At 45.7% G+C, this 27,166-nt stretch overlaps 1 protein-coding gene across 1 annotated transcript in view; it reads left to right on the forward strand.

Annotated features, from left to right (window-relative positions):
* robo2 (roundabout, axon guidance receptor, homolog 2 (Drosophila)) overlaps positions 1-27,166 on the forward strand; it is a 154,718-nt gene that overhangs the window by 101,914 nt on the left and 25,638 nt on the right. The window contains exons 6-18 of the mRNA XM_053423405.1: positions 7,562-7,698; positions 9,114-9,122; positions 12,753-12,877; positions 14,597-14,768; positions 17,071-17,276; positions 18,246-18,327; positions 18,432-18,597; positions 18,697-18,863; positions 20,053-20,174; positions 21,967-22,198; positions 25,018-25,142; positions 25,242-25,413; positions 26,454-26,642. Coding sequence (XP_053279380.1) covers positions 7,562-7,698; positions 9,114-9,122; positions 12,753-12,877; positions 14,597-14,768; positions 17,071-17,276; positions 18,246-18,327; positions 18,432-18,597; positions 18,697-18,863; positions 20,053-20,174; positions 21,967-22,198; positions 25,018-25,142; positions 25,242-25,413; positions 26,454-26,642 — 1,904 coding nt within the window. The remainder of the gene's footprint in view (positions 1-7,561; positions 7,699-9,113; positions 9,123-12,752; positions 12,878-14,596; positions 14,769-17,070; positions 17,277-18,245; positions 18,328-18,431; positions 18,598-18,696; positions 18,864-20,052; positions 20,175-21,966; positions 22,199-25,017; positions 25,143-25,241; positions 25,414-26,453; positions 26,643-27,166) is intronic.

The following is a 27,166-nucleotide window of genomic DNA, read 5'->3' on the forward strand; positions in this document are numbered from 1 at the left end:
ATGCAGTGGGGGGGTGGGGGGGTGGTCTTTGATTGTTCTTAAAGCGAAAAGGTTACACCATCCTTATTATTATGATAAGCTATAGATCGAGAGATACTTAGAGAGGCCAAGTCTTCTTTAACTTCAAATACTTTCAACTTGTCTCGGCTGGTCCCTTTACATGCATTGTTCAGGCCTGTGTCTTTCTGTGTGTGTGTGTGTGTGTGTGTGTGTGTGTGTGTCCTTGTGGGTCTGTGTGTTTGAGAGTGACACTTTTATACTAGGATGAAGGCAAATGGAGCCTCAGCTGAGTAAACAGGTCTTTAATATGCTCAGTGGCTCCAGTAGCCTCCCAGGCAAACACACACACACACACACACACACTGGCACACAGCTATAATGTACGCAGGATGGCACTGGCTCCAGTCTCTGTGGGATAGAACTGGAGATAGAGACAACACCACACTGGTTTCAATTAGGGGACAGAGACAACAGTGCTGCTCTTTTTTTTGCTCCACTCTTTGTGTTTCAGCATGTTTGTAAAACTCTAATCACCAAACAACCGTATCTATTCTAGGACACTCATCAACAGGCTTTGATACGGCGGCATCATAAAATAGGTTAATTCCATATCCAAATCCCCATAGATATCCCAGTGAGACCAGTAAAACCAGCGTACAAGTATCTGCATTGAAGCCATGAATTAAAATGTCACAATGCAGGTGGATTATTCAGGATTGGGAATCAGGAGTTGTTGAAACAGACTCTAAAAATATATTTAGGTTTAGTTATTTAAGCAAGTTTTCAAGCACTGTCATTCAAAGTAATGCCTCAGTACTTAACCTTAAATCTTATTGGAGGTTTATATATTTGTCGACAAATTTCCCAGTAAAATCCATCGGACCCAGTTCGGACAGGATTAATATTCCATTGGGAGGGACTGGAGTAAAAGTCATTCCACCCAAAGCCAAAATGCAGGACCTGTTCTTTTTAAGAGATAAAGATATTATTTTTTGCCTGTTACATGTAAGGAGAGGACCGAGGTGTTGGAGGCAATAGTTACATTCACACCTGTAATTAGTTATAGGTAGGCAGAAAGGCTGAGACAGAATAATTACCTGTAGCTGGAATTAGATCAGCCCATTTTATGAGCTGGTAGGTTCTGGCTCTTTTAATGGGCTCCCAAATAGAAAGTGAATGTTGCCAACAGGTCGCAAAAAACCTTTTTCAATTTCTCACACTGTCACGCACAGCTCTGTGAGTTCGGTGCGACAATGTGCTGAAAGAAACCAAAGACGAGGTCTCTTATTAGAAAGGACCGAAATTGTAAGAGCACCAATAAGTGTGCTGAACAATGGTTGGAAATTGGGGCTTTTATTATCACCAGGGTAAGAGGAGGAAAATCAAATATATCCTGCTCTGGGTTGGGATTAAAATCACTGACCAGCACATGTAAAATTAAAATCACCCAACCTCCCCTGGAGAAATAAGTCCAGCACGAAAGGGATTCACTCTTTTTTTTTTTACTTATGTGCGATTAGATTCAGAGAGTGGAGTTGTGTGTCGTCCCCGGGGAAAAGCTTTGGTGTGTGTTTGAGCAACTGAACAGCAGCAAATACTGTGAAGACTGATAGACAGCTCGTTCTGAATCTATGATGCTCTTCACTAATTCTGCAAAAAAGTATATCCTCCATATGTGTTTACTCAATTCTTACTATTTTTTTTATTTGTGAACGTTTCATCATTTGGATTAATATCAGTATCAGAAAATAGTATCCGCCTGTCGAGCATCTCTGCCGGATCATGGTGAAAACACTGAGTAGCTGCTCCCACAGCCAGGAGAGCAATTCTGCCGAGAGCTCTTACTCCAAATGGAAAAGATCCTGTCGTAGTGTCTGAATCCCAGTGAAAAGACTAAAGGCACCAGTGTGTGTGTTATCTCCCAGTGCCCACCAGCTCAGTATGTGGCCCGGGTCCGTCCCGCCTTTGGTTTCCCTCTCCTGCCTCATTTGCACTGGACCCTTGTGCCCTCTCCAGAGCCTTATCAGAGGCCCTTGGTCTTGCAGTCTATCTGTATTCTACCCCCCCCCCCCCCCCTTGTCCCTGTTGACCTCCACAGCACAGCCCCTGCAACATTCAGCAGAAAAGCTTTCCTTTCTGACTCAATCCCTTTGTGGTGTGCGTGTGCGTGTTCGTGTGTGTGTGTGCATGTATGTGTGTGTGTGTGTGTGTGTGTGTGTGTGTGTGTGTGCCCGTGTGGGTCATTCTGTTTGAGAGAGCTGTTAAAGCTAGTGTGACAGGAGCGCTTTTGTTATGCTGACCGTCCGGTTTCAGTGATTTCTCACCTCTGCAACTCAGCAGAATAGAAGACAGCAGACTCTGCTTCCTGTCTCCATTACTTCTCTTGATATATAAGTGGATACATCTGGTATTTATGAGGGCGTTTGTATACGGTGGGGGGGGGTGGAAGGGGGAGGGTGTCGGTAAGAGAAACGGCAGCAGCGTGATTGGAACTGTAATTTATCCTTTCGGTTTATTGACAGTGATTGTGTCAATAGCAGTATAACACCTCATCGTGTGTTGTAAGGACTGTAGAAAACAATGATTTAGCATTAATTAGGAAAACGTGCAGTCACTCACTCATTATGTGTCGGTGCTTTTCATCACTATTCAATCCTGTTCTTGCTTCGCTGCATCGGACATTGCAAAAATATCGGCAGGGTTCACAAGTGATTTGTAAACTTCGGTGTCTATCCACACATAAGAGTGATTGGTCTTTGATAAACGTGGCAGCTGAAGACAAACGTCATTTGAATATCTCACTTCTTGATTTAGAGACTCGGGCCCTAGAGTGTACGCCATGGATGTGAGCAACTGATCCAAGGGGACAAACTTCTCTATTACAGCTTATAACTTAATTCTTTACATTTAGGTTAAGAACAAGACACTAGGACGTATAATAATGTTCCATACAAAATATATTTGTAGCTGAATGCTTATACTCCAGTCTTAATACACAGTAAGGTCTAATATCAGTTCTCTGACACTGATGCAAAAGCACACATGCTGACGTGAGATGTATCCGTAGCTCCTGCTCACATCCACATTGATAAATGGCCGAGCTTTAACTTTAAATAACCATAGGCCCAGTTTCTGGTCATTCATTAGTTTGCAAGTGAGGGCGATTTCCAGGCATCGGTCAGTGAGCTGTACTTTCCTTTTTTTCTCTTTTCCCGACATATCTGTCACACACAACCATTCCATCTGCTCCAAACCACTTTGACAAAGTAGAGACTGCACTGCTGCAACTGTTGCTGTGGTTATGGAACTCTTTTAAAGACAAACTTAGGGATAGATCTGCTCTCCACAACCCCCTCACCTGGCCACAGGGTGGAAATCTTGCCAAACGGATCTTTGATCAATGTGGGATAAGGGGACGGACGTCACTCGGACGGTTGAGAAAGCCCTGACCCTGCTAAGCCATTAGAGGTGCCAAGACGGAGGGGGGCTCTGGCTCACGGCCTCGCGGAGGGAAGATGAGAAGCAATAGCCGTTAATTGATTCCCTCTTAAGGGTGACAGGGCTTGGCGAGGTGGACTCCAGCCCCTTTGATCAGGATGAGGTAAAGTAGCAGTCAGATGGTGTAAGACTGGATCAGACTGTCAGAAATAAATGGAGCAGAGAGGGGACTTTGTGTCAGAGCAGTCAAGCCAGAGACCAGATTGGATTTAGCCCTTCACTGTATCGTTGAGTCTGACTCATGTGCTCAGCTTCATTCTGCCTACCGCTGGCCCCGACTCACACGTACACACAGAGGAGAGGCCCGATAAGATCCTCACAGATTGAGTCATTTTGTGGATGAGTCTAACCATTCACAACCCGAGAGATAAGAGTCTCTTAATGTGAGTGAATTGCACAAGTCTGAATGTCTAACAATGGTCGACTGTGTCCCTGAAAGACAGTTCAAAGGCAGGACCTTCAAGATGATCTGCGGGAGTTTTGAAATCGAATGCTTTTAAAGTTCGTCCAATAAAGTTTTCATCTCCGCTGGCGCCTTCTGCGTGCAGCAAACACATCGAGGCGACAACCCAGAAAAATGCTGCTTCGTCTTGGCACTCGCTTACATTCCCGTCACTCCTCATCTTCCTGCTTGGATGAATGACTCTGTACATGTGTGGATATGTGTCGGATGATTGTATACTCTGTTCTGTGTGCGTGTGTGTCTGTTTGTGTGTGTGTCTGTGTGTGTCTGTGTGTGTACAGTGTGCCTTTTCTGTTTGAAAAGGAGGATGAATCCGGCCGGGCGAACTTGGCTCTTCTATCCTTTCCACAGCCCTTCTACATGTGCAATTACATTCCTCCTCTAATAGAAAACAGAGCTCTGCCGCAATCCACTCGCAATAAAGAGCTACTGTTCCTTTTCCCTGTGTACTCGCATGTGTGTGTGTGTGTGTGTGTGTGTGTGGCCTCAACTACCTCTTATCCCTGAGTAGTTCCACTCATCTTGTCATCCAGGCTGATTCCATATAGGAAGCTGATTACAGATTGATTGGGCTCGTGTTTCCCTCTAACATGTCATGGACCAGCAGGAGGTTCTGTTTTTGAGAGACTGATAGAGACAGGACCGGGAACAATACGCGTGTTGTTCAGTGGGTGCTTACGCAGGTTCTCCACACTGCAGAGGGTTGGCCATGCAGTTGCTGGATGATGGCTGGTGGAAGCTGTACTTTTCATGCCTGATCATAAAGTAAGAGATCAAAATTGAGTTGAAAGCATGGATGGGTCTTTGCAACTCAGTTCCGTGTCGTTCATTTGATGGGTCCAACACTTGGTTTCCAAACTGAAATATCCCAAGAACTATCTCATGGATGGCAACGGTTAAAATGAAAATATTTGTGGTCCTGAGAGGATGAACTCTAGTGACTGGATGATCCTCTGATTTCTACTTATGGTCCACTCTTAGGTTGGCAAGTAGTTTTTCTGCTGTTTGCTGCATTACCACAAATTTTGTCGCACACAATCTATTGTATAGCAATAATGAATTTCCATAAACTTGCTAAACATCAGGCCACAAATCTTAGTTTTTGCTTTTGATCTCCATTCTCTTAAAGTCTTGGCTCTATGCAAAACTAAGGATACTCTTATCAGCCTTGCCTGCACTTGCTAATCAGCAAATGTTAACATGCTCACATGCTAAACTAACATGGTAAACATGTCTGACCTAACACAACCCTTCAGATCAGCATGTTAGCATTGAGTTCAGCGCTGTACAGCCTCAGAGAGCTGCTTGTTTTTACAGTATGTTAAGGGGAAGGCTGCTGTAGCTCCTCTGTGTGCAGCTTCTGTATCTGCAGCTGTTGATTTGAACGAATTCAAACCTACGTCAGGTCTGAAGCAGCCAGAGTCTTAAAGGAATCATTTTACCTTCCTTCTTGGTTCCGTTGGTAAGAGAAGGTTAATTGAGAGCACGGGGAACTATTTACCTGTTCGCTTGTTCTCATAATAGTTTGTTAGGGAGTCATGATGTTTTCCCTTAGCCCTGACTTGTTGCTGTCACTCTGTTGCTCCTCTCTCTACCTGCAAGTCAGGACTTCATGTTTTCTACCCGTCTTATAGCTGGAAGGCACAGAATGTGAAGAGGCTCTTTCTATTAGCTTGTTTGTTTTTCATCTGAGAGCAGACATGTCCCGAAAGGTGTTGCCTCATTCCTTCCGATGCCGCTCACTCAGAATCAACAGTAAATGCTTTATTCCTGTTCCCTACCATTACCTGAACTGTACATCCCCTCTTTCTAGAACAAAGCATTCAGTCATGACTCAGTCAAATAATCATTATGGCTCTTTAAGTACCTGTGTGGAGAGGTGGAACTGGCAGTCAGAGTTGAGGAATGTGCCTCAATAAAAGCTGCCTTTGAATGGTTACTCAGGAAATGTCATAACAGGAGAGGGAAAAAATAAGACATGGACAGACAGGACAGATTAGTTTTGCAGCTGCCAGTGGCAAGCAGCCATCAATACACCTGATGGGCGACCAGAGGGGTCTCTCTCCGCTCGGGGGGGAAATGGACCGGAGCGAACGGTTACTCTAAAGTCGCCTCAGAAAGTATTGCTTTTGTAGTTTATTGCCACATCTAACTATCCAATGTATTATCCAGAGTAAACCTTTTTTTTTTATATATATATTATGTTCAAAACACCAACTGTAATAAATGTCTTTATCTTTTCATTAATCCCTATCCTACCCCGATATATCTGTGTGAGCGAACCTGGTGCAGTTTCTCTTTTCTTTCCTTCAGAGCACCGTTGTCATCCAGAAGCTATTAGAAAGCTCATAAAAGAGTCATGCTGGAGCGCGGGGTGGAATAATTCTTCATTATGATCAACATGGATTGTGTAGTTTGTTCTGGAGCCGCCGTGTGACTGCACTTTCAATCTCTGAGCGGTTACCTCTGCGTTGGGCACATATCACTGCTCCTTTATGTGTTTTTAACAGTTGTTATACTACAAGTTTGAGGTTTTGAGGCTCAGAGGCCGACACTATAATAAAAAATGAAAAAAAAAAGATATTTAAAAAACCTTGTGGGATTATAAGTGGTAGTATGAAAAAAAAAAAAGACACCGTGGCAGGCTGCCGTGCTTACTCTGCAGAAAAGAGGAAAAGCATCACATGCACTTAATCTTTCTACATATTCTATAATCAAATAGAAATCTGCAGGATGGCTTTAAAGGGTCATCGTGGTGTCAGGCTCTAACGGAGTAGCCCTTTATCTCCTCATCTCAACTCTGCTCTCAGTGTCTGTGAGTGACAGACTGTGGACAGCAGAAGGCTGTCAGGCTGAGGGACCACCATCACACAGCCCCCACCACCCCCGCCACCCACCACACTACTTACTCACTGCCAGGCCGGCCCCCCCTTCAATTACAGAACAAACAAGACCACAGCTACAAACCCAGACCAGCATCCCCCCCCCTCCCTGTCAACTGCCATACAATTTATATAGGTCCAGGGGTCCAACCACGTGTAAACACACAAACACGAGGAAACTGCAGTCGAATGGAAATCAGGACCAACTTTGCCTCGGTGTTGTTGTTCTATTGATTCAGTCCCTCCAAAATAATAACCAGGTGTGGCTGTGTATAGATTCATGCCAACGTACATTCAGGAATATGGCACAGTTATATACCTCACACACACAACCCTCTGAATATGGCTGGAAAATATACACACACACACACACACACACACACACACACAGAGTGAACCATTTCATGAATATTGAACAAGTTTAGTGCGTTCCATCTGAATGCACAGCTCCGTGTACTGTGTGTCATTGTTGAATAATTGATCCTCCTCCCTGCAGTCTCCATTTGTCATAATGAACAGTTGTACTTGTGTGCACCTCTCCAAGGATAGACACACTTTTCACGGCCACTGCCAGACAGTCCAGACAGTCGTGGTTGAAGTGTAGAATAACATCTTATTCGTCTCTGGGTCAATGTTTTATCTGAATTTGTAGTTTTTTTGCATGCAATGCTGAAAGGGCAACTGGAATTTCATGCTGCAACATTTTTTTTGTCGACAGGTATGAGATCAAGTACGACAAGGAGGACTATGTGCTGAGAGTGAAGAAGGCTTCCGTCAACGACGAGGGCATGTTCACCTGCCTGGCAGAGAACCGCGTGGGAAAGCTGGAGGCCTCGGCCACTCTCACAGTCAGAGGTATTGTGTTCTGTTATTTTTTCACATTAGCCGGCGCCCAGCAGCACTTAGAGAAGCCGTGGCCCGCAGTGGTTACCAATACAAGAAGCTGGATTGACAGTTTGCTCCGTAGGGTCCACCCCTACACAAATGGAACTCCAGAACGCTGACTCCCACAGCCGAGAGAGAGATGTAGACAGTCTATGAATCTGTTTAATTATTTACGTTTCCAAGTGCGGTGTCGACACACTCCGCGACCCTCCCCCCCCTTTCGAGGTGGTCTGCTGGCCACGCCACCCTTCATGCTGCAACCACCAAGTCAGCAAAGCCATTTCACAGATTACTGGTGCACACCGCCAGCCTCACACCTGGGGTTTGCAAGGTTAATAAAAAACATTCTAACCATAATTTCCCCTCTTTTTCACCACTCTTCTTCCCATTAAATCCAAGTGTTTAAGCTCCCAGTGGAGCGCTTTGTAGCGACACAGGGGGCCACTGGGAGGTAGAACAAAGTCTGGGTTCATTTTTTCTTTTTGACCCTTTTTTTAGGCATCTTTGTTTTTTGTTTGACAGCGAAGACGTATACAGTAACACAGAGAATAAACCACCTACATCAGCTCTTCTGGATACAGTATGGGGGTTTCAGAATCACTGAATACAACCCACATGTTGTCCTTAAGCTTTTTCTCTTCCTTGCCTCCTCTTCCTCTCTTTTTCCTGCCCTGTACATCAGCACCAGTGACAAACACATCTTCGCATTTCAATTGCAAATACACTCCACTCCTAGAATTATAGATTTCATTAATGCAAGCAGAGAAGATCCAGTGGCACATTTGTCTCTAAAAAGCAAAGCGACTGCCCCCACAGGGATTTCTATGCAATTGAACATAGTTGACCTGTAGTGGGCGCTCATTCCATAACCCACTTAATCACTGTGGGTCGTGAGAAACAGAAGCTTTGACCTAAACAACAACAGAAAACCGTCCAGTGGATAAAAAGCTACTGAATCCTCTCTGTCATGTTTCCCTTTGCCAGAAATGTGTTGACCCCAACACAACATGTCATTCGTTCTGACTTTGATTTCTTTTTTTTTTGTGTCTTATTTTGCTTTGTTTGTTCTGTTCGTCTTCTTTCGTTCTGTGTGTGTATGTGTGTGTGTTTGTCTGTTTGTTTCTGTGTGTGTTTGTGTCCTATTTTGTTCCTTTTGTGTATCCACTCCTCCATTGTTGTGTCTCCAGCTCGCCCTGTCGGTAAGTACCCATCCTTCTGATTTGATCCCATCCCGCATGCCCTCATACACGTTACTGCACCCGACTGCTTGACAATCAATCACCATTGCTTAACATCACTGTGTTCGATTAGAGCTGGTGTTACATTATATTGTGTAGCCCTATAAGTAGTGTTTGCAAATTGTGTTCCTTGTTTTTAAATGCTAGTTCTAAGTGGTAGTTCTGCTTAGTATACTAACACACAAAAACAGGACTTTAATATGAAGCACATATTAAAAGGAGATTGTATAACATCAGGTAAGATGTCCTTCATTATGTGAATCCCACAATATAAACGGCATTCTTTTTTTATATTTGAAGCTACGATGGTGATATTTTGTGTGTTTATCTGTGTTTATCTGTGTTTATCTGTGTTGTGTGTTTGGAGGCACCTACTCTGCTGAAAACAGAAGGGGTTTTGAGTGGGCTGCTGTCATGAACCTTTGCAATAGTGCAATTGAGATCAAAATGAAGGCCGGTGTTCGGAGACGCGTGGTCCGACCCATGAGTATCACAGGTCTGACTCCTGAGTTATCACCACCGAGGGGTGTTGGTGGTGTTGACGGGTGTCGCAGCTGTTGTGCTGTCTCAAGACGCTCTAGTTAGGACTTTCCACTTCATCTCAACCGGCAGCTGACGTTACCGCTGCAGGTTTCAGTCACAACTTTCTACAGCACAGATTTATCAAATCTAATGACTCAAAGTTTCAGTTGCTAGAGCCGCTCTGAACTGAAGGCTCTTTAGATTCTACACCACGTCCTTTACGATGAGTGAGTGGGCTGGCAGCGCGATAGTCTCCGACATTGTCATCTCATATGGTCCAGAACGTGTTTAACTCGCAAGTCTTGAGGCCATCTGTGGATTGTTGGAACACAAAGCAGAGATCTGTTTGTTTTGGACGGGCTTCTATCCTTTTGAGCCCCACAACACCGAGCAGAGAATCTCATTTGATTTCCCCATAGATGAGGGAAAAGGTCAAGGCAGAACCGAATCTGATACACTTAAGAAATAAAAATTGTCGGAAGAAGTGAGTGGAAATAGGCGCGTGTAGAGAAAGGTGGGTTTCTCGAGTCTGGAAACTGGAAACAAAAGAAATAGAGGAACACGCCGCATACGCCAGGACAAAGGAGGACGAGGAAGAGACTGACAGAAGTGTCCGTCAAGACAGACTTGGCTGGCAGAGAGACCCAGACACTGCCTCACTGGCAGGACTTCGGTTGCCAAAACAGCAGTGGCTGTTATACGATTGTCAAACTTTCAACTTGGAAGAAGACGGAGGAAATTACACAGTTACCCTGCCTGTGGGGAGAGACAGTAATTGCTGTCGACTCCTGAATAAAATATGATTGAACGTGGGTTTTTTAAAGGAGGAGGTAGAATTGCCTCTGAGTGGGTTGCACTGAATAGATGTCATTCTCGGTGACCATTTGTTCTCTTCACCCTGACTGCTGTTTTTATGCCGAGATCTAGCCCGAACCAGGCGGATGTGACTTGTCATGAATTAAATATGGGAGCCTGATGATGTGTTTCCTTAGGAGGGGACAGGAAGAGGCCGCTCACATGTCATTAAGGGCCTGTGAATCAAAACAGGGCCAGTGTGAGTCAGCCCTGAGCCAAGCTGTGAAACTGTCGCACACTGACTTCCTCTTGATTTGTCTGCGTTTTTGATCTATGCTTCTCAGTGGGCCTTCGCCTCTTAAAGCATTCCCCGTCAGGATTTAATTATTTTTTAAAGTTAATTCAAAAGCCAGAAAGGGAGATTGAAAGTAGCGCCGCAGGTCTAGAAGCAGCTCAAGATGAAACTCAGGCTACCAGGAAAAACTAAGCAAAATACGTAAGGTTAACAGAGTCCAGCACGTTATGAAACATCTTCATTTAATTCATATCTCAGTGAGGAAAGATCCTCCATAACTTCCATGAATGATAATATTTATTCCTAGTAGATTTTGTGAGATCTAACTGAAGAACACTTAAGACTTTGTTTTTGACACCCAGCTGTAGACAATCATCCATACAAGCAAAACCCAATTATAAACCTCAAAAACATCCACATCCGCAATCCTGTGTCATAAATCCAGAGGTAAGGAAGGGAGGACATACTAATGAGGAGAGCGTGAGAAAGGATGGTTCTGGCCGGCCCGGTGACAGGACCCACTCTGTAAGGTGTTAGACCTTATTTTTAGTCAGGAGTCAGGAGTGTATGTATATGTGGGATAGAACAGTAAGAGAGGGGAGGGAGCCAGGTCCCTGCCAGAGCGTGATTTAGGAGCTCTGTATCAGGGCCCAGCATTGTGAGAGCCACAAGATATCCAAGCTGCACAAGGCCAAACGGAAAGGCAGTAAATCTGTAGCCATCTGTACCGTTCCCAACTGTGTGTGTCTCTGACAAATACACATCCCCCAAAAAAGGAATTACACGGAGAAAGCAGCCAAATGGGAAGAGCCTGGCCTTACTGGAACCAGCTGGCTTGTCAGGGAAAGGACTTACAAAGAAATCGAAAGAAACAAAGAGTGCAAGATGTCGCTTTGCAACAATTCAGATTTCTCACAATTTTACAACAATCTGTAGAATTTACTTTATGTCCGTCTGTAGAAAATGTCTTTAACGACCCATCGTCTGCACAGGTTACGACAGGAAAGTTTTAATTTGTTGACTCTCATTATCTCTGCAGGAACCGTGTTTCCTCCTTTATGTGATTGATGTCTTATCTTGGCAAACACTTGTCAACAGAGAACCCCCCCCCCCCCCCCCTCAGTGACAAGTAGAATAAACAAGTAGAGGTCTTGGGTCAGGCAGTAAATTACCTCAGGTCAAAGTTCAGACATGTTCAGAGTTCTAATTTTATATCTGCAGTAATTGTGAGAATATCCTATAGTTGCACGCCTGATGAGCATTTGGCCATCTACAGTAGCTTTTATTGAGAATATGAAGAATGTTAAATTTCATTTCTCTGCTGTGCTGGATTCTTCATCGTCTCTACACGACAACACTAAATCTCTGGGCTTCAGTGCGTTTCTGAAAGTAGCTTCACTCTCAGCGATGGGTCAGGGAGGGAAGAGAGACGACGCTGCACACCAAACGAGCTGCTATCTTATCTCCACGCTCTCTTCACTCTCTACTAGTGAGCTGCGTCTGTCGGTCAGACATGTCTCACTCCGTCTGTGACTGAGAGTGTGTGACAACTGCTCTGGCTCCTGGTGGAGTCGTAAACACTGACCGAGAAAGCTTCACACTCAGTTTTTGGAATAGTTTCAAACCTCTTCTCTCTTCGAATGGAGAGTTCCTGTCTCACACTTCCCCCTTCTGATACAACTGTGATCAGCCACCTCGGATCTTGACTTTTATATGAGATCTTGCATATGAACAGTCACGATTGGCCCTGTATGTCTTTTACCTGTGTCGTGGATGTGTCCGGGGCATGGCTGTGCCTTTGTGTTGTCTCCGATCTAAACGCCATCCTGACCAAGGAGCTTCCACATGTGAATGCCGATGTGGCCGTCATTCATTCAGCCTCTGTCTCACCTGGATGAATGGCCAACCTGGTTAACATGGAAAGGATAGTGATTGGTGTCTTTCCCCCCCCACCCACCCGTCTGTCCAGAGCCATTAGAGGGCAAACAGACAGATACAAAGCTGCATGGAAGCTCTGTACAGCACTCCCATTTTGATTTGACCATATGGTATATTGCTTGTTTTGGTGCCTGTAATCCCCCCCAAAGCCCTGGTAATCTCCAGCCCTGATGTTTGACCTCCCCTGTGCGTATCGCCGCTCTGCTAACACTGCTGCTTGTGCCCTTTGACCCCAGCTGCACCCCAGTTTGTCATCCGGCCAAGGGACCAAATCGTGGCTCAGGGCCGCACTGCCAGCTTCCCGTGTGAAACCAAAGGAAACCCTCAGCCGGCTGTCTTCTGGCAGAAGGAGGGAAGTCAGGTAAGAGGAGACAAACAGTGTGTGGAACAAAAATGACAGAAATGTGGAGACATCATCTCTCAGGGTCGGCAGCTTTTATTATTTCCTGAGCATTGAGTCTTATTGCTCAGGACTTATGACTCTCCTGCCCTGAACACACCTACACACACACACACACACACACACACACACACATACAGTATAGGCAGCACTTCAAACCACACTATCTGTCATCAGTATCTCTGCTACAGACGCACCTTTGTTCTCAGGAGCAGTCAAACGACGAAGTGCTAATCGGTTTCCCGTGACCCTGCACTGATAAGAACGATCCTATCCCTCAGTCAAGCAGATAACCCCATTCAAATACCTGGGTGTCCTCGCACCACTCCACAACAGCACCAATTAGGAGCCTGTTGAGGCTTGTAGATGAGCCAGAGATATGATTCAGCCCTGGCTAAGGTTCAAACACACATAAACACACACACACCGAGGCCAACAATTACAGCAAAGTAGGAAAGAGGAGTGAGACACACAGGGCTACGTGTTCTCACACACATTTAGTGGGATACTTTACCCGCTGTACGCCTCACCAGCGTGTGACCTTAACGTGTGACTCACTGCTGAGTAATGTTGTGAACGGATTCGTATCCAGCTCGTGTCTCACGTTGTCATTAAAGAGGAGGCTTTGGAAATGAATGCTACACAAACACTTTGGAACAAGCAGTTGCACGTTTGTCTCCCCACTTGTGTCGGTGTCAGCTGAGGTCTTCTCCTCCTCCGTCACGCGGACGTATATAATGCACAAAGCCATTTGTGGAGAGAACAAATTAAAGCTAATTAAGTAAATTCATTAAATGACAGAACAGCCTTTTTCTCACTCTTGAGGATAATGGACTGGATATCTCATGCGTTGGAGATGCGTTGTGCGTAATTAAAAAAAACATCAACATAATTTGTTGCATTACAGCGATTAGTGGGGAAATTGAATACAGCTAATGTATTTTCTGGGTTACATTTGGGAGTGATTATGAGGAAAAAGGGAAAACTAAAAGAAAGTGCTCGAATAAGGTGACAGAATAAAAGATAATCAAAAGTAGAGGGGATGTTTTCCTCTGATCCTCTATATTTACCCTCAAATACGTGAGGTCATTATCACTTCTTCTTTGAGCAAAGTTGATAAAAGCAGCTGGACGTGCTTTACATAATGCATGACAACAACACAAAAACGAAAGAAGCATTATAAAACACTAAAATTGAAATAAGGAGAATGTAAACCCTTATGTAGAATATTGAAAAAGTTAAATATTTAGTAGGGTTTATGTGTCCTCAAGATAAACTGTCCAATATTCAGTGTCAGTTGAACGTGTGTGGGGAGAGTGTGAGTGAACCGCTGTGGACTAGAAGCAAAACTGAAAGAAGTCATGACGAGGAAAAAAAAGAGCTTTCATGACACACTGGAGCCTCTGGCTTGGCCCGAGAATAATTATGAAACCAAATCATCAAACTGTGGACAGGTTGTGGAGTTTGTGAGCTTGGTTAACCAAGCGAGAGATTCAGTTGCTCAGATTATAGCTCTAAGAGTCTGATGTGTGTGTGTGTGTGTGTGTGTGTGTGTGTGTGAGAGTGTGTGTGTGTGTGTGTATGAGTATGCAGGCAAGAGAGTGTGAGTGTTTTGTCTTTTTTCCAGGTTGTACTGGCTCCATGTTCTCACTAATTGGCTGTTTGTTCGTCTTCCTGCAGAATTTGCTCTTTCCAAACCAACCCCAGCAGCCGAGCAGTCGCTTCTCGGTGTCGCCCAGCGGAGACCTCACCATCACGTCTGTGCAGCGGACAGATGCTGGTTACTATATCTGCCAGGCCCTGACCGTTGCAGGCAGCATCCTCGCCAAGGCTCAACTGGAGGTCACAGATGGTGAGGGGGGGGGGGGGGGGGGGGGGGGGGGGGGGACGATGTATAACTTCTTCAGTGCCAGCACACTACAGCACATTAGCACATGATTTAACACCACTGCACCGTGGTGACGCTGGTGCAGGATGTGGATATAAACACAGATGTAAATCCTCTCTGCACGTTTGATTCTCTTCCACATGCATTTCATCATTTATCCTTCAACAAATAGATTATTTTAACTGACGTATGGTTTTAGTTTGAAGGTTTTCAGTTGTTACAAAGAAGTACAAATACATTTTTTCGTATATTCGATGTAAAAATATTAAATTCAGCTGTGGCTATATAAACTACTGTGCCCATGACTTCTGGTTGGTGGGTTTTTGCTCTAAGGTATTTTTTTCGTTTTTTTTACCTGACACAATTTAATTAAAAATGTCCTACATTTCCTTTCGGTAAGGGAATAAAGCATTGCCCTTGAGTTCCCTCAGGTTGAATGATGAGAGCTTGGATGAGTGGGCGAGGAGCAAGTACGAGTTTGAGGGAATCAGCCACAGAAAGAGACACGGAGAGAGAGGAGGCATGCGATTGTGTTGCTGACTGACACCGGCTTCCTGTGGAATGAATGATGTTGTCCTGCGAGCTGTGGGAGTTGTGATGGCGAGATCGACGGCCATATGTCTCCTGAAGCACTCGCTCGCAGAAAGATTAAAAGCTCCACAGGAGCACAGCAAAATTGGTGTGTCGTTCAAATTCAACATCCCCATTTTACACACATTCAGTAACCACCCATCCGGCGGCTAACCCCTTGTATTTGTATTTACTGTGGGTTTTTGGATTCAAACTGTTTTTCTTCACGAGGGCAGAGTAGCAAAAGCCGTGTTAGCAAAGACAGGTGCTCGGCAGGTCGCAGAGTGAAACAGGGAGAGGAGGAGAGAGCACGTCAGGGCCAGGGTGAGGTCACGGCCACACCTGCTGCAGTCTCTATGTGATTTACTACCCCGAGCCCTGACAACAGTCTGTGGAGTTCAAGGAGATCTGTAATGAGAAAATTCCAGATCCGGGGAGCGAAGGCTTCATTCGAGCCTCGCCTCCTCCCCCTGTCACTCCTGCCCCCCCCCCCCGCCCCCTCCGCACATGCATCAGACACATCGAGGTCCGAGCACTGGCATCTGTCAAAATTAGCTTCCTGTCTTCCCTCGATAAGGAAAAGCACCAACATCATCACTTAAACACGGATGCACCTCATGAAGTAAACTATGGAGTCATGAAACTAAAGACTTTAGTTTCACATCATTGTATTTTCCCCTAATATACTGATAAATTGAAAATAATAATCTGGTTTCTTCCTGCTCAGCTTTTCTCTCTCTGCCGCTGCTGACCCAAAGCAGGAGGCCGATGGTACCACAGCATTAATGCATCATCGGAAATCACTTCCTTTTGTCAGATGCGGCTGCGAGAGAGAGGAAATAGGAGGTGGAGCTGAGGGTGTAGTAATGTGTTGAAAGGTTACGAAGGTAGACCCGGTAATTAGCCCCCGCAGGTCTGACATCATTAATCCATACCTTCTAATTAATGTGGCTTCTGGGATGCCAGGGGGACTCCACATTATTCAACTCTAAATATATAAACTGCCGGTGAGCCCCGGTGCCAAATCTCTGCGTGATCACCTCTGACATCGCCACTATTCCACCGACAGACCCCACCGGCTTTTTGTGTAACAAATGAAATTTCTCATGGAATGGAATTCATCACAGCATTAGCATTCATCCGACTAGAACTGAGCGAGAGGCGAAATATAGAAGCTTCCTGCTCTTTGATTATTTTATGTTAGGATTGAACTGGTGCTTATATGAATATCACAAGAGTTTTTTTAGTAACACGTAGTTGAAATTGACCTTTTATTGTGCCCCACGCTGCACATAATGAAGTGTTTATCTGAACCACACTGAGTCAATGGGCAAGAGTCTCACCGCCAAACTGCACCACAGAGTCTAGAGAAGTGTATAAAAATAAGGCAGTAACTGGAAACTGCTTAGCATCCCTCCGCCACATCAATGGAACGAGAAAAAACGCTGCCTCGGCTTTTTCTTCCCCTGCTTCCTGGAAATACAGGATATGGTCATTGTTCTGTGGTGCAATTACAAGACCTGCAGAGAAAATAGTCCACTTTACGACAGATAACCACATCCACCCCCGGTGCGTTCCATGAGCAGTGCTGTCACTCCGTCTCTTCTGTAGTCAGACGCCTTCATGTGAACACGTCATTCGACTTCACAGAGACACAAGCGCGTGCTCACATTTTTTGTCTTTGTTTTTTCCGCAGTGCTCACAGACAGACCGCCGCCCATTATTCGCCAAGGCCCGTCCAATCAGACGCTCGCGGTGGACAACGTGGCCCTTTTGAAGTGCCAGGCATCGGGAGACCCCATCCCCTCCATCAGCTGGCTGAAGGACGGGGTCAGTCTGCTGGGGAAGGACCCGCGCATGTCCCTGCAGGAGCTGGGCAGCCTGCAGATCAAAAACATCAAGGTAGAGGACTCCATCGTTCTCCTGGTTCTTGTTTTCTCTTCGATGCAGACGTTAACTTCCACTCTGTTTTCCCTTAGTGGTCAATAGCGTGTATGTATCTTAATTTAAGATGTTTGTGTGATCTTCCAACACTAATGTATGCAACGTTTATAGGTTTAAGTGCAACTTTGATGGACAAGAGCTATCACAATACCGCAAAGATGAATTGGCAGCATTGATTTTCTTCTTAATTGTTTGACAGAGTCACTTAAAGGCAGGACAGCCACAAAAGGGCCCGGCTGGGCAGGGTGGGACGGTCTCCAGCTGTAGCATAGAAACATAAATGCACTTAGAGATATACACAGACGGGTGTGTACGCGTACACACTTGGACCAGATTCGATTTAAAAGGCTCCCATCTTCTTTTCCGCACTCTGAGGCCTCGGTGGAATATCTATTACGCTTGATAAAGCTGCCGACCACTGACATGTTATTTAATAAACGGAAGCAAGGCACGGGGACAAAAAACCCAACCAACAACCAAAGTTCCCTAAGAGGGATGGAGAGTCAAGCCAGCTGTCATCGGTCCAGGGGGTTCCAGCAGCCCACCCTAAATTAATTAGCCTGGCTTTGTTGTGGTCGGCAGGACAGCGGAGAAACAAGGAGGGGGGGGTGGAAAAGTGATGCAAGGGTGGTGAGTGGAAAATGGAATTCATTAGGAAATTAGTGTCAGCACTTTGAGGCACTCACATATGACACACAATTTGGCCGGCACAAGGCGAGCCCGTGAAGTCGCCCCATCACTTTAAGCGTTTCTGCGGAAGATCACGTAGATGCAGTCATTGATCCTGCTCTCAGAGTGTGTGAAGGGAAATTGTCCTTTCACTGCAAAGTGTCATTAGATGAATCATTACGGGGGGTTTTGTGTGTGTGTGTGTGTGTTTGTATATGTTGCTTTTATTCATATATTTATGTGTATTCTGTGCATCAGCTCTCCGACTCTGGGATTTACACGTGTGTGGCCACCAGCTCCAGCGGTGAAACATCATGGAGTGCTTTCCTGGAAGTCAAAGGTACAAGACGGCTTCCTGATTCCATGTATTTAAATACAGAACAAATAGATATATTTTTAGAGAAAGTGGGTTATTTATCTGTCTCCTCCTCTCCGTCCATTCAGAATCTGTTGGAGCGATTGTCATGAAGAACCATGATGAGAATGAGCTTCCAGGGCCACCATCTAAACCTCAGGTCACCGACGTCACCAAGAACAGTGTGTCCTTGTCCTGGCAGCCAGGACTGACTGGGGCTTCACCCGTCTCCTCCTATGTCATTGAAGCATTCAGGTTTGCTCACTTTAATTAACAAACACACTACAATGTACCACCTGAATGCCTTTTGAAGATAGTGTGGAATAACCCCCTCCTTCTTCTGTTTGATTGCAGTCAATCAGTGAGCAACAGCTGGCAAACGGTAGCAGATCACATCAAAACCACCCAGTTCACGGTCAAAGGTCTCCGTCCCAACACCATCTACCTGTTCATGGTTCGAGCCGTCAACAGCCAGGGCCTCAGTGACCCCAGCCCCATGTCGGATCCTGTCCGAACACAAGGTAGCTTACACTGGCATGAATATGGAAAGTAGTTGTGATGAACTCTGGTGATTGTCGTGTTTATGGAACACGTGTAGAGTTGTTTCAAGACCTGTAATAATGACTCTGACTGTTGGTATGTGCTTCTCTTCTTCCTGGGTGTAATTTGTGTTTCCCCTGATGGGGTAAGGTCGTTGTGCACCTCTTCAAAGTGTGATACTTATCAGCCCCTCTCAGCAATTTGCTCTGAACAGCTGAACACTGAATCACCGGACAATTTTGCAGAGGTCAAATTCTCCATCGGAGGCCAGCTCATTAAGGCTACACTTTAGCAATTATGTAAAATAACCATGTCTACTTCTACGCCCTAACTGAGTTAGTGCTATTCCTGCTATGTTAATGATCATAACAGGGAAATATGACTGCCCGCAAACCCAACGACGATTGGATTACAGCACCGGACAGACCACAGTCTCCAGATTACATTGATATGATAAGTCCCCCTGCAGAAGATATAATATAATAAAAAAAGCAACCCGTGGCCAAGCTCTGTCAAATACAAGCCAAGGGAGTGTTAGGAGAAAAAAAAGGAAAGTGGAGTCAGTGTGAATTGCTGAATATCTCCCTCATGCTGCGGTGAAGGTTTTGAGTTGATATATAGACGTGTTTATTGGCGATGGCGTGCATTGATGACAAATTGATTTTTCACTTCTTTCTAACCGTGTTTGGCCTGTCTCACCCGGTTAGCGGGGCCTGTGATTCATGACGGTGTTCGGTTGTTTCAATGGAGCTTTTTTGAAATATAATTTTTTGCTTTCCTTCAGTAAATAACTCAAAATGTGGTTTCCTTCAGCCGCACTCAGTATCTCATGCGCTCGAGTATTTTATTGCTTGTAGCAGGAAACAAATGCATGTGTGAAATGGGAAATGAGCTGGAAAATTGTGTTTCATTTTCCATTTCCCATCCAAAATGTCTCGAGTCTCGATTTCAGAGTTTGTTCATTGACGTAGATGTTTACAGAGAAGTCAAACATCTACGAAACTTCACCGACCCTGGTCCGTTTCCTTTTTCTCCAAACCAGACAAGTTCCTTAATACAAAATGTAATGAGGTTATTTTAAAGCAGATGAGGTTGCTCCTTTTCAAATGAGGACCTGATTGAACCATTTATTTGATTTTGTGTGTGTGTTTCTGTCTGTCTCTCTCACAGACATAAGTCCTCCAGCTCAGGGGGTCGACCACAGGCACGTGCAGAAAGAACTTGGCGAAGTCATCGTTCGGCTGCACAACCCGGTCGTCCTGAGTCCCACAGCCATTCAGGTCACATGGACGGTAAGTGCAAGTTGTCATTTTGTGAATATAACTCTGTTCAACTGATGCTACACCAAGAACATCCTTCCTCTGTTCAAGCTCGAGTCCTCCCACTGGAAGAACTTACAATAGATACATGAAATAATTCCCTTTCTCTGGGTTTCTTGTCTCTGCTCTACTTTACATCTTTTGATATTTCAAAACTGAGTCATAAAGTTATGGTAGTTGATGTTAACTCTCTTTAAAACCAAGAATCTTCTCCTTGAGGCAACATTCGAATCAGGTTGTTCCCCCGAAGCTTTGAAATATTGTAATTGGCGACTTAAAAGTAAACTGAACATCAAATGGTTGAACATAGTTTCTTTGAACCACTGGGAACATTAAAAGAAATGTCAGAGACATCTGGTTGTTCATCAATCTTCCATGTGTCTTCATCTGCTTCCCTCTTTAATCAAAGACTTTGCACAGATAAACTTAGCTTGCGATTGTAATTCAACTGTATTTTGTGAATGTGTTTTTTTTTCCGCACCTTTACGCGACACATTACTCTTCTTTTCAAAACAATACAAACACACATCTGTTGTTCCACCATACACATACACACAAGAATCAGCAATGTCTCAAAATTTGACAGGTTTATTAAATGTGAAAAATGAACAGCTACAGCCTCGTCTAATTTTTTGTATTTAATTGTATGGAAATGAGGATAAAAAGGCTATTTGTATTCCCCAGAGCTCAGGCATTCATACAAAGTACGTGCTGGTTTGTTCTGATAAATCACTCAGATGCAGGTATTTACAGAGCACAGCCCTCACTTAGTGCCATGGGGTGCCGGATTCCATTTCCCAATGAGCCACATTAGCACTTTTCCTGGAGACATGTTTATTGACCCCTATAATAAGTCTCCCCCCCTGGACATGGTGACAAATTTAATGCTGAAGCATTTCTTTATGATTGTAATGTACAATCAACACAAAACACGGCTACATAATCAATCAGGGGCCCTTTCAGCAAACAGAGGGGCCACTCTCAGAGAGCTTTTATATTCCCAAATCATTCCATTAATAAACGTCCCGCACTAAGCAGGGAATCCATTCTGCTGATTTACTCGGGCTACACTGGCGGGAAAAAAAAAAAAAACAGCTGCTTAATATCCCACTTGAAAGCCCTGCTCACTTTTTCTACTGTTAACAAGCCATTACAATGAGTTGTGCACCCACTCCTCTTCTGCATAAATTCAGATTTTCATGTCTAGCTAAATGGCCCAAGTTTCAAGGGAGGGGTCCTCTGTGGATTGCAGGGGGGCAATCACACTTCCAGTCCCTCCATCTTCTCTATGGGACAGATCTTTTGTTATCACCTCTGCTGCGTATTCCCCTCATGTCCCCCGGGTGTCTGTATTTGCTGCTGCATGACATTCGCGTACTCACGGCCCTTATTAGACGTGGGGAAGCCTGATTTCCAGTGTCACCAGTTAGTGTTTATATTACACGTGAGACATGAATATGTCCTTTAAGGCGGAATTACAGATAGTCTTTGTAATGGAGGAGGGAACCCTTTCTTTGGGTTAGGAGCTGTGTGTACGAGGTAGTGGCAGGGTGTTAATTGAGCTAAATGTGTCATAGCTGGTGATAAAAGGCCCATTAAACCAGTAACAGCCTCTTAAGAGTCGTGAATGTGATCCAGTGAGCAAAGTATCCTATTGTTTAATCTAGTGGCAGTCCCAGGTAATGTCAACCAATCTTCTCCAATCAGCTCTTTTTCTTTTTGCAATGGAATACCGACCCTAATGTTTTACCGTTCACTTTCTCAGGTGGATCGTCAGTCCCAGTTTATCCAGGGCTACAGAGTTCTGTACAGGCAAACATCAGGGCTGCCTTCGCCAGGACCCTGGCAGACCCAGGATGTGAAGGTCCCTTCCGAGCGCAGCGTCATCCTCTCCGCGCTCAAAAAGGGAATCGTGTACGAGATCAAGGTTCGGCCTTATTTCAACGAGTTTCAAGGAATGGACAGTGAGTCCAGGACGGCCCGGACGACTGAAGAAGGTACGAAGGGAGAGAACTCGCTGAGCAGTCAAACTGTGGTGTGTGTGGGGGAGGGGGGGGGGTGTAAATGACCCAACAGGTTGCTTTAATGTGTCTCATGATATCACGTTGGATTCTGAGAACTGAGGGTAGACAGTGTATGTGAGGATGCATGTGTGTGGATGTCCCTGCTTGTCTGTCTGACCTTCCTGCTGTGCTGTTTTTTGGTAATGATTGGTGGAGTTAGTGCCAACCTTCCTCTAATCCATCACCCAGCCGCCACGGGCTGAGCTGTGATTGGACACAACACACACTTCCTCTCGCGAAGATGATCTGTCGCCCCAAAGCCTGATTCATACAGACTCTGACAAGGCCACAGAGCAGTGTGGGCACAAAAAAAAACGCTCACACAGACACTGGTCAGTATTTGAATGAATTATCTATGTCAAAGCGGAATTGCAGCCACTGGCATTGCACCATTACCTTTCCTCAACCTTCAAGTCTAATGAAATTAAATCTAGGATTTGATCTGAGGTAAAGACACACTGTCCCACTACAGCACAAACACAGGCTCCTTGTGCCGGAGACAAAGCCCCCCCCCCCCCCCCCTTGCCACAACGTATCCAGGCCTGCGTGTACAAGAGACAGTTCACATCCATCGGGGTGACAGACCCATTTATTTTCCCCTTCTCAAAGGGACCCTATCTCCTGTGGCCAGCCAGTGTAGCCGCTACTGTAGTGGAACTGCCATCACATTACAACCGTCCCCAACACACACGCCCACACTAAGACATGTATACAGTAAACCCATACATACCGACACACCCCTTCTCCCCGAGGCCTCCGGAACCTGCATGTCACAGCTATTACCAATGCTGATAACACTCTGCGCTCCTGCTCTATCTGCATCCCAGTCCCCCAGAGAGCTCGGCCACTTTCTATTCCTGTCACAGAACCGCTGCTGCACCCGGTCAGAGGAGATAGCTGATACAGCGTCGGCAGCGAGGCTACTGGCTCCTCGGAGACCTTGGGACTACTGAGAAGGACAGTGAGACGGATAAGAGGAGAAGTCTACTTCACAGAGTGATTCAAACTTGTTCGATACCTAACGCAATTAGAGAATCCCCAGGACGGGTCCAGGCGGATTCTCCGGGCTCAAATGCCGTGTCCGTCCAAATCGTGTCTCTCATTCTTTTAAACCCAATGTCTCACTTCCCCTGTGGACAGTCCTGTTGTGACTGATGCTTTGGATGAACTCTGGCTTCCCTCGGATTCCGACTGAATGCTTCTCTAAGAATTTACCACATAGACCCATCAAATATGCAATATGAAGCTTATTTAGGTGAAAGAAAAATCACGTATGTCACATATTGTAATTTCTAGTGGACATAATGATGGAAGGCCCACGTCTTTCCTCCCACACTACCCACTGGTTTACATTAGCTGTTGGCTTCCCTGTCTGGTTATGGTATGAAGTTATTCCTTCCTTCATGCAGATTAGCACTGTGTGTGCATGAGAGACAGGGGGTCACATTCCTGCCCGCCATACATCACACCACTAATGGCTCTATTAGCACAGCCTCTGAGGACGCTAATGAAAAATGTGTATTGTTTAGCGCAAATATGCATGATAATCAGCTGCTAAATCATTCATAGCATTAACTTTGAACGACATTGTCTCCGATGGCTGCCACGCACCATTCCACCACTTTGTCACCTGGATGTAATTCAGCGGCGGAGAGCCCTGAGCACGACGCCTGATCAGAAGCTCCCTCGGTAGATTGTTTCTAATCTGGCCAAGGTGCTGGGTTCATCATTGGACCCATTCGTCTTCCGCCGTGCCAGGGCTCTCCGGCTCTCTGGGGGACCGGGTGGCCAATCGCACTGAGGGATGAGCACAGATTTACCGGGTGACACGTGCCATTTTGGACGGAGGCGAGGTGAGGGAGAGGCAGCTCGGGAGTAATTGACCTGTCAGTATTCTGCCGTGGTGCCGCTCCCCTGCCAGCCACTGCGGAAATGAGAAAACATTATTTTTAAAACGTTATTTCCAGTCGGGCCAACTGTTATTTATTTTGTCCTCCGTCACCCCGTGTGGGGTCAGGAGATTGTCGCCATCAGAATAACAACAGAGTGAGGTTTATGAAAGCTCGGACTTGTCTTGTTTCTGCTCACTCTCCGTTTGTCTGTGGATAGAACTGATTGGTTTAGATGAGCCCCGCCGTGAAGCGTCCATCTTAGCCTTACCTACTGGCTTTAGTTTCCTCTGGCTGATCGATGGAACCCGTCAATATGTTTACTGAGACCATGTTTCCTTTCCCCTAAAATGTTTTTTCTCCATATTTCCCTCTTGTCTGCGTTTCATCCCATAAGCCCGTTGACCTCCGTGCTACCATGGCTCGGTTAATACTGGAGTCTTAGCTTTTCTGAGAGCTCCTGCCTGACTGTGCCAGGATGTCATTCCACAAATCAATACCAGTATTCTTTGTGCAGCTCCACCACCCTCCGAGCAGAGGGCGAGATATATTAAATCATAGTGAAACGTTAAGGATCGGCTGCAGCCATGTCAGAGCTGCCCTGGTCCTCATGCAAATCCCTCTTTTAATGAGACGTCTTGACAGCCTTCAGGCACCTGGGCCATCCCCAAAGAATAACATTCCTTGGAAAAGTGTGTGTGCGCCTGTGCGTGTGTCTGATTGTACGCATGTGCATATTTCTGAGCTCTTAACATATTCAGATGTAAAATACAACTGTTGCATCCCAATTAAATACGCCGCTGCCTGAACTGTAGAATAGTACATTTGATGGTTGACCTGGTTATCTTGTGTTTCCACTTTCAGCTCCCAGTGCTCCTCCTCAGCAGGTAACAGTCCTGACCGTGGGAAACCAGAACAGCACTTCCATTAGCATCTCCTGGGACCCCCCTCCATCAGACCACCAGAACGGCCTCGTGCAAGAGTACAAGGTTTGTCCCCGTGGCAAGTCAGCGTGGACATTTTCATTTCAATCACACTGAGCCAAATGGAATCAGCTGCAAATCTGTTTTCTCCCCCCTGCGCTCCAGATCTGGTGTTTGGGCAACGAGACACGTTTCCATGTGAATAAGACGGTGGACGCAGCCATTCGCTCCGTGGTGGTGGGGGGGCTGCAGGTGGGAGTGGTGTACCGAGTGGAAGTGGCTGCCAGCACCAGCGCGGGGGTTGGAGTCAAGAGCGAACCTCAGTCTATCATCATCGGTAAGACTTATTGTTATAAAGCATTCCATATTTTGTATCTGTTTTTTCCCAATGGCACCATCAGTGTGCACATGAAACAACAGTGTATTCCAGTGGTGACAGGAGGAGTTCAACAGAAGAGAAGCCGGTCTTAATGTTTTCATCTAACACCAGGAATTACCAAATTGATATTATTCCTATAATACCACTATTTTGAAATGTGGCGTGACCACGTGTGATTTATGTGGAGCCAAGGCAGATTGTGCCTGATTTGACCCATAACTGATGGCTTGGCCTGCAGCATGTTCTTATTTCCCCTGTGTCACTCACATAATCCATCTCCCAGAGCACAGCCCCAAGTCTGCAGTTAGAATATGTTGTGTGTTTGCAAGTCTGTGGATATGCGATTGGGTTGTGTTCATGTGGGTCACACTGTAATACCATAAAGAGCTTTTGTGCATCTTTACACGCCTGCACATTTAATATTTGTGGGTTTCTGTTCCTGTTATGAGGGAACATTTGTTTGTTCTCCAAGACATAGTGTCAAGCAGACCAGTCAGGGTGAGCTAGCGATTGGAGATCAATACAGACCAGGATCCTCTCTTCTCATTTCGCATGGTGTGTTTTACGGGCAATAGGGTGAATTAGGGCCTGAGCTCAGCAAACAACCTGCTCATCTGGGGGTTTGTTATAAGCTTTTAGGCTTTGTTCTTTTTCAGTCTGCACATTATATTTCACTGCACATCCTGTAGATCCTGTCCTGCTCCCTTTGTCAATATCTATTGCTGAAATTCATCAGACCTTTTTCCTTTGAGCTTAATCTAGCCCTAACCCTGCCTCGATGCATCTGTAGGTGTTATTTTCCATGGAGTGAAAAGGTGCAACACTCTCAGGGCCTTTCGGCATCATACGGGCAGCTGTCTTAACTTTCACCTTGGAGCAGCAGCTCAGGAGCAGCAGCTCAGGCGCAGCAGCGTTGTTATTTCCTGTTTCCCTCCAGTAGCTATCCGCCCCAGCATCACATTAACGCCTCCTGTTTCCCCCCCCCCCTGTGCCCTCAGGTAAGGAGTTTCGGGACGTGATTATACATGGAAACCGTAACAACAGCATCACGGAGCAGATCACTGATGTGGTGAAGCAGCCTGCCTTTATCGCGGGGATCGGCGGGGCCTGCTGGGTCATCCTCATGGGCTTCAGCATCTGGCTCTACTGGAGGAGAAAGAAGAGGAAGGGCCTCAGCAACTACGCAGGTCAGCCTGATCATGGTCGCCTATGCAAATTGCCGCCGACATTCTGCTCCCCTGCCTCGGCAAACAAGGGGGAAATTGGTCCACAACTCAACAAATAATTATGTTTTTCTGTATCAAAGCATGAATATTTTACCACCATATTAACATCTCACAGTCTTAATCAGCACAGATATAATGGAATAGTGTAGAAGCTGCTAGCGGTGAGGCTGAGGCGGCCGTGGTGTGTGAAAGCTCAACAGGGAGACATGTGTCAGCGTGAATCATATCCACGGGGCTACACTTTTTGACAAATCCACCCACGGTGCTGGTTATTAGCCCAGGGTGGTGGAGCTGAGTGGGCAGACTGGACTCTCTGCTGGTCACTGACGCTGGAGGTCGTCCAGCTCTCCTCCCACACACTGACCCTGACATCTTACTCAAGCGACCCCCCCCCCCCCCCCCCCCCCCCCCCCCACACCCCTCCAGTCAATACTAGCAACCACCAGGTCCACATGCGCTGCCAAGGGTTCAAGATTTAATTAGAG

This window comes from Pleuronectes platessa, chromosome 5 (genome assembly GCF_947347685.1).
Source record: "Pleuronectes platessa chromosome 5, fPlePla1.1, whole genome shotgun sequence".
Lineage (NCBI taxonomy): Eukaryota > Metazoa > Chordata > Actinopteri > Pleuronectiformes > Pleuronectidae > Pleuronectes > Pleuronectes platessa.